At 41.1% G+C, this 7760-nt stretch overlaps 1 protein-coding gene across 1 annotated transcript in view; it reads left to right on the top strand.

Moving 5' to 3' along the window:
- Nucleotides 1–7054, top strand: part of CWF19L2 (CWF19-like 2, cell cycle control (S. pombe)) — a 264167-nt gene extending 257113 nt beyond the window's left edge. Inside the window, exons 17-18 of the mRNA XM_019525038.1 lie at nt 1627–1728; nt 5920–7054. Coding sequence (XP_019380583.1) covers nt 1627–1728; nt 5920–6060 — 243 coding nt within the window. The 3' untranslated portion in view covers nt 6061–7054. The remainder of the gene's footprint in view (nt 1–1626; nt 1729–5919) is intronic.
- The last annotated feature ends 706 nt before the right edge of the window (nt 7055–7760 follow it).

Raw genomic sequence — 7760 nt, 5'->3', positions numbered from 1 at the left:
CCCCTAGCCCAACAACCCTCCCATCCCGCCCGCCCCTCCCCCCATCCAGACTGACTTTGATCTGCTCCTAACACCGGTGAGCCTTGGTAAAATCAGCACTGGGAGCAGTTGGCAAGATTGGGGGTTTGGCAGGATCTGAGGTGGCCTGGCTGGTCTGTGGGGGAGGTGGGATATCTGTCTGGGGGTAGGGGGAGAGGTTGGGAAGGCTGTGTTGGGTTGGGAGGGTGAGGAAGTAGGGCATAGGAAGAGCATAGCCCTGGGGATGGGGCCAGCAGCTGGGCTTTCCCAGCCCTGGAGCTGCCCTAGAATGTGTACAGAAGTTCAGTTAGATCAGTTTGTCTGTACCTCATCTAACTTGGGGCACCTGTAAGGTACAGTTAAACTAGATTGGGTCAGCCATTTTTTGACCAATCTAACCTTCTTAGAACTCTTGTACATTTTGCACTTAGACCTCCCTATCTGGGGATCTAAGTGTAAGTTAGATTGCTGGATTCACTGACTGCCTGTCTTCCATGCATACCAGCCCAGCCTCTGGCTTTATGATTCTTTACATCCAGGAAGAGCACACACCAACTGCAAAGGCTTCCTTAGCCTGATGAAGGGTTTTTAAACCTTTAGTATTGTAGCCATATTTAAATAAGTTATGGGCCTTGATTTAGTAATTATCAAAACATGTCCTTTGCTAAAGAACTATAGGAAACCTAGAAAAGGCAAACTTTTGGAACAGTACTCTTCTTGGCTAGAAATCTTCAACCAAGTAAGACAGAGCAGCTGCCTTTTTTTTCTCTGCTGAGTCCTTTCCCCACTTAACAGTTTTAAACTTGATCCTAAATGTTCTCCTGTAAATGGTGCATGTTCCAAAATTAACTAAGCAGTGTTTGCCATCTGATTTCTGATTTATTTTAATCACTTTTTTAAAGCAGCTTATAAAACACCACTCATGGGAGAAAAAACTTTCTGAATCCCTCCACCACTTAAAATTTCCATTTAGTTTTCAGAAATCTCTTTTCCCATTTTCTGTGCCTTGTTCCCTTCCCCTCTGACCTTTATGTTTTAATTTTTCTACTGCATTATATAATTATAAGTGTAGATTGCAGTGGAGTATGGAGGAAAGATGCAGTGAAATGTAGGGCCCTGGACCCTCCAATTACATAAGTGTACATTTATGTTCACTTAACTAAACTGCTATGTTAATTGTGACCAGTGTTGTTGGTTGTGGCCATGTTGGTCTAAGGACATAGGCAGACAAGGTTCTTTGGGTCGATGTGATATCTTTTATTAGACCAGCTGAGTTGTAAAAAAACGTTCTTTGCAAGCTTTTGGGAGCAATCATTCTTTGTCAGGCATAGGAAGTCTTTGCAGTTCCTTGGAGTCTCAGAACAGCAAAGACTCCCTATGCCTGAAGAATGGTGATTGTGCCTGAAAGTTGCAAAGAACTGTTTTCCAACTACTCAGTTGGTCTAATGAAAGATATCACATCTATCCAAAGAACCTTGCCTTCCTTAATGGTAACCACCAACTTGAAACTGAATTTCATTTTTAATACATTATGAAGAAAGTAAATTGAAATTTCCTGTAACTGAATTGTAGAAAACAATCTAAAACACTTTTTTTTTACTTGTTTAGGTTCCTAAGGGTTTACCCTATTTTTCTGTGGACTTTGGTCTTCAAGGAGGCTTTGCTCATGTCATTGAAGATCGACACAAGTTCCCTCATTATTTTGGAAAGGTATTGAAGTGTACATAACAAAGTGCAAATCTTTTAAATTCGTATATGGATATTATAGAAACAGTTAAATTTGTAATGATCAAAATTGAGTTATTTGAACTACTTAATTAAAATGTATGAGATGGCAATTGGATTTCTGTATAGTGGACTTGTATTTTAAGGCCATCTCAGAACCAAATTCTTAGTAAGGGGAATTGATTAAGCTTTTATCCTACCTGATTGATAATTCAGCCTGGTTCTTAGCTCATCTGAACCTACAGTTCTTTATTGAAACAAAGGGGCCTTGGCATTAATTTTATAAATGTTATTAAAGCTATTCAAAAAAAAATATGAGATCATACCAACAAAACTAAACTGTGGGTAATTATAATCAGTACAACTAAGAGTAAAGCATTTATCAAGCATCTGTGCATCTATCAGGATCAGATCAAATCAAAGCAATGTCTCAATATTGAATTGGAAACAAATGAATTAAACCATTAAATCAACACAACAAAAATTAGTCTTCTTGGGTAGGAAGAAGGTGTTTAAGGAGGTAGATGCACACTTGATTATAACTCACAAATAATTTCACCTGGGTCTGTGAAAACTAACTTTGATCTGGATATTTTGAGATGAAAACAACATTGTTATTAAATTATTGTCGTTTCTGAAAGTACAACTTTAGAGACTGTTTCAAAGTTTCCTCGTTAGAGATCAGTTCTGTTATGGTAGCTAATCCTTTCTTCCCCGTGTTCCTCTAAATACTTATAATATAGATTCTAACAGAATAATTTTATCACTGGTGATCCATTCAATATATTAAACATTTACATACATAAATTAACATTTCTTGGGGGTCTGAAAACTCAGAAGTATAAAGTGTACTTTAAATATTGTTGAAACTACGTTTAGAGCTCATTTTAAACCTAGTTATCTTTTTATGGCACCTTTCTTGTGTGGACTTTTGCAGTTGTTGAGGCCTGGAAGCATGCAAATAATTGCACTTTCAGGCAGGACAAAAAATAGAAAAAAGGATAAAAACAGATGACTAGAGAACCAACTTCTGGACTCTTGTAACTCAGGAATTGGAGTTGCCATTATTCAGATTGCAGTGTGGCACATCTCATCTTGCTAAGAGTTCCGTTGGGTGCAGGAGGAGACTGGTAGGAGGTTGGCAATGACTTTCTATTAATTTCACGCTCTCTCCTCCCTGAGGTCATAAGCCTTTGAGGTTTTTGAATATCAAGCTTCCTTAAAGATGAGGCTTTGGCGTCATCACCCAAATGATGAGGCCTTTTAGCCTTACATTTATTATCTTTCTGGGCTCATGGTATCGGTAGTATCTTCTATTAGACAAACAACATTTTTGCAAAAAAAATTCTTAGTTGTAAGCTTTCAGGCACAAACACCCTTCATCAGGCATCAGAGAAAAGATTGTAAAAGTACTTCTGGGTTGAAATGAAAGTTCTTATTTCATAGGATTTCACCTAGGAGTCAATAGCTGGAAAGTTCCTCTGGGCAGGCAGCTCTTAGCTGTTAAAGAGTCTCTTCTCTGAGGCTCTGTGATGATGCAAATTAGCTGGAACAAAAGCAGGAGCAGTATCTCAGGGTTCAGGTGGTCACAGTTGCTTCCTCCTTGGGAAAATATGAGGATTTCATTAAAAAAAAAATTGGCTAAAATTTGATATCTTCCGTATGTCAGGTATCCAGGTTATAGCCATATTGGTCTGAAGGAAACAGCAATCTGGGCTCATGGTAGAGGTGAGAGACTCTTTAACAGCTAAGACCTGCCTGCCCAGAGGAATTTTCCATCTGTTGACTCCTCTGTGAAATCCTATGAAATATGAACTTTCATTTCAACCCAGGAGAATGTTTTCAATCTTTTCTCCAGTGCCTGATGAAGGGTGCTTGTGTCTGAAAGCTTGCAATTAAAGAAATTTTTCTTGCATAAATTTTGTTGGTCTAATAAAAGATATCACCTCTACCATGAGCCCAGATTACTGTTTCCTCTAAACCAGTGGTTCTCACTCATTTTGTGATGCAACCTGCTGCTGAGAGAGTGCGGCAGTGGCCCAGGGGTGGGGGAGCTCCCAGCACGGGGTGCGGTTTGTCTTGTATGTGGCACCACTGGCACTGCCCCTGTCACCCTCATTTGGGTTGCGACCTAAGGTTGGCAACTGCTGCTCTAGACTAATATGACTACAACCTGGATACCTGACTTCTTATCCTTTGCACCCTTTCGTTACTGTGCCTTTCTTCAAGTCCTTTGGGTAAATGAGGTCTGAATCAAGTTTGTTAGGTCATTTTTAGCTAGGATCTATTTTGGGGCAAAATCATACTGGTCAAAATGTTAACAATGTGTTCACTGTTTGCATGCAGCAGGGACTATAGGTCTCTGACCTCCCAAAACATCAAGGCTAGGGACAGATATTACACGTAAACTTGTTTAAGTGATCAGAAACTGGTTTAAACCTGTAACAGAACAGATGATCAGTGCATATAAACAAGTCTGAAAATGGCTGAAATCGGTTTATGATATACCTGGTTGAATATAGTATCAGACTGAACTGATTTGGGTCAAACCGGTTTATGCAATGTCTGTCCCAGACCCCTTGCTGTTCTAAGTTAAATCAGATTCCCCCAGCATCCCAGCATGCTCTCTGGGCTGGGCTGGGTTCTCTGCTCCACAGCAGGGCTGGCTCCTCCCCTCTGCCACCTGGCTGGAGCTCCAGCAGAGACTTGCAGGCACGGCAGGGTCTGTTGGCTTCCCCCTGCCCCCCTCTCAACTCCCCAACACCACTCGCTGCTTAAGCAGGGATCCCTTCCTCCTCTCTCCCACAGCATGGATTGTAGCCGGCATGTGTTATGCTACCTAATGCTGAGATGTGTCTGTGTAAGGCAGATAGGACAGTGTCCACTTAGGGCTTTTTGGAGCTAATCAGCAGGTCAGCGGGTAATGTCCCTGCATTCCTTTCTTTGGAAAAATCTTTTTAAGAAGAGCTTGAACTAATGAGCAAGGCTTTGTTTTCTGATAGGGTGCTAAATGCTGGTAACAGAGCTGATAAGTGCTCTGTTATCAAGAGTGTCCTGCCAGGGCCTGGCCACCTCTCCCTCAGCTCAGCAGTGAAAGAGAGGGAGGGCTGCTCTAGCATCCCCTGGCTTCTAGCTTGAGCCACTGCAGGCATATGGCTGCATTTCTTTCAGTCCAGAGGGGATGTCTAGGCAGTTATAGACTGATTCAGCCTAGTCAGGTTAGACTAACCTGCAAAGATTGACTCAATTCAGGCCCAGACTTTTTCAATGTCTCTCCCTAGCCTAAACATTTATGACATTAGAACACATTTGAGGAAGCCAATGTGGACTTGTCCAGGTGTAAGCATCTTGATGATATGTTACCAGTTTTTGGAGTGTTCAATGCACACTTCTATGAACATAGCTAAAAGGCTTAGCAACCACCCAACCAGTCATCCATTAGCATATTCACCACAAATGCAATCTTTTTATCATCACATTTCTTTAGTTTTCTTGTGAACAGGGATAGTGCCATAGTCTTTGTATTTTTTAGATCAGAGTTTCTTTGAAAGTTTCATCCTGATAGAGAAAAATTACATTAAAACCTCTTGAGACTAAATCCCATTCAAGAAATAAAAATAATTTAAGTTTTCCCATAAACACTATTTCTCCTTCACACAGCTGCAGATATTACTAGGAGAAATGTTACTACATCCCTGCATATTGTACTGAAAATTTACCACCTAAAGTGTGAATTGCACTGAGAGCTGCCTTTATTTTCATTAATCCATAGCAATAATTTCCGGAAGAATCAATATTGAGAACACAGATAAGGTGACTTGGGGAATAATATAATTTTGGAGATTGTTGGATGTATGCTTGTTTCCTGCCTAAGTTATAGAGCTAATAATGCATTTATATGCTGTATAATACTTGTATAATGCATTTAAATATTGGCTTTAAGGGGTGTTTGACTGAGTCACCCACCTGACAAGCTGGGACGTGTTCTTGCATTTCTAGTTTTACTCCTTAGAATATAAATTTTAAATACTAAAGGTTTTTCATTCCCCAACTAAGATGTGCAAAGAAAACACTAATTACAAAGAATGTATATTTCTAGATTTTGATGGTAAAAGACCCTTAGTTGAAATAATAAAATCATTCAAATATTATTTTCTCTTTGTTGTACTTCCAAAGGAAATCATTGGTGGCATGTTGGATTTGGAACCAAGGCTTTGGAGAAAAGGAATTCGACAGAACTTTGATGATCAGAGGAAGAAAGTGTTGCAGTTTGCACAGTGGTGGAAACCATATGACATCACTAGAACTAAGGAATGAATATATGGTCTCTATACCTGGGTAAATCTAAAGGGAAAATGAGAGCAAGAGTCATCAAGGACTGTTCACACTGCAAATTACTTTTTAAAGGATATTGCATAATTCAAGTAAAATACTGAATTGAATATTTTGCTTGTAAAAATTATGAAAGTCAGGGTTACTGTTTAGCTGAGACTAGGAACATGCCCATCTCTTTTGACATAGCACACTTCCCCAATAAATTGAGCTAAGCTATATGGGAATATACAGAATTTGTTTTGTGCACTTAAGGTCCTGTGTGTATAACTATTGAAATTCAGCCAAATGTAATTCAGTTTTGTATTTTTTATGACCTCTGGAAGCAAATAAGTTCTTAACTTATTTCGTACAAAGTCAGCGTTTTAATCATTGTAATGACAGGGATATACTTCATCAGGATGTTTTGCACAATATGCTCTAAAACATGGAAACTTTGTAGAGTTTTTGTTTCTGTTTTTTGTATAGATGCTTTCTCAAATGAAGATCATTTTATGCACTGGACACCAGTGCTTTCTGCAAGGTGATTTCAGCCCTGTAATACAGCTACAAACCCATTTTAACCTTAAATGCAGAGCTTATATGTTTCACAGGCCTTGTGCCAGCCCCTGCAAAGGTTTATTTCACCCTGTGCGTTTTTGCCCAAAGTAGAGGAGTTTCTCCAAACAAGATTGAAATAACATGTTTCTAGCACTCTTCTTGCTGAATTATTTTCTTGTACAGTTCAGCTATCTATTTTGACTCTCATAGATCAAGAAATGCCTTGCTAGGGACTGACGAAAGCATTGATATGGGATCAGAACCAACTTACTATGGTCTAGCAACCACCTGCCTTTTCAATATTTTTTTTCCAGAATGAAGTAAGCATGTCCACCAAAAATGGCATATCTATTGTTTGCTTTAGTAAATTTGCAGATTCACCTCTTTGTATTACTACTGAGGGAATAATTTTCTAATAAACCTGGTGTCTTTACTTTTATGACTAACATACTGTTTTTTAATGTTTCTGTAACAATTTTAAAATTTATCTTGGCTACCTGTGGCCAGTTCCTCAGCTAGTAGAAATCAGTGAAGGTCATCTAATGTGTGAGGATCTGGATCTATATACTTTGATACATTAAACCAGGGGTCGGCAACCCCCGGCACGTGTGCCAAGCATGGCATGTGAGGCCGTTTTGCTTGGCACACCACAGCCAGCACTGGCTCTGGGTAGCTGCTGCCAGCAACAGAGCCCGGGCTGCTCCCAGCAGGGTGTGCAGCATCCCAGCTGCCTGCTGAGAGCAGCCCGGGCTCCTAGCTGGCAGCTGCTACCCAGAGCTGGGGCCGGCTGTAGCCAGGAGGCTGCAAACAGCTGTGCTGGGCTCCGGAGCCCAGGCATCAGCCCTGTACCGGCTCATGCACACGCACCTCAGAGCGGGCAGTAGGGGAGGGGCCTGAGGCAGCACAACTCTCCCTTGCTTCTGGCGCAAAGCTGGTGACAGGGCTCTGGAGCCCAGCACAGCTGTTTGTAGCCAGCCTGGGCTCTGGACAGGTGCAGCAAGCAGTGGGCAGGCTGCAAACAGCTGTGCCGGGCTCCACAACTCCGGCATCAGCAGTTGCTGCCAGTGCAGAGCTGATGCCGGGGCTCTGGAGCCCAGCACAGCTGTTTGCAGCCTCCCAGCTGCAGCCAGTCCCAGCTCTGGGTA

This window comes from Gavialis gangeticus, unplaced genomic scaffold (genome assembly GCF_001723915.1).
Source record: "Gavialis gangeticus isolate Ggan-Ray unplaced genomic scaffold, GavGan_comp1, whole genome shotgun sequence".
Taxonomy (NCBI): Eukaryota; Metazoa; Chordata; order Crocodylia; family Gavialidae; genus Gavialis; species Gavialis gangeticus.
Note: the sequence above shows the minus strand (reverse complement) of the source record. Positions and strands in the feature narration are given on the sequence as shown.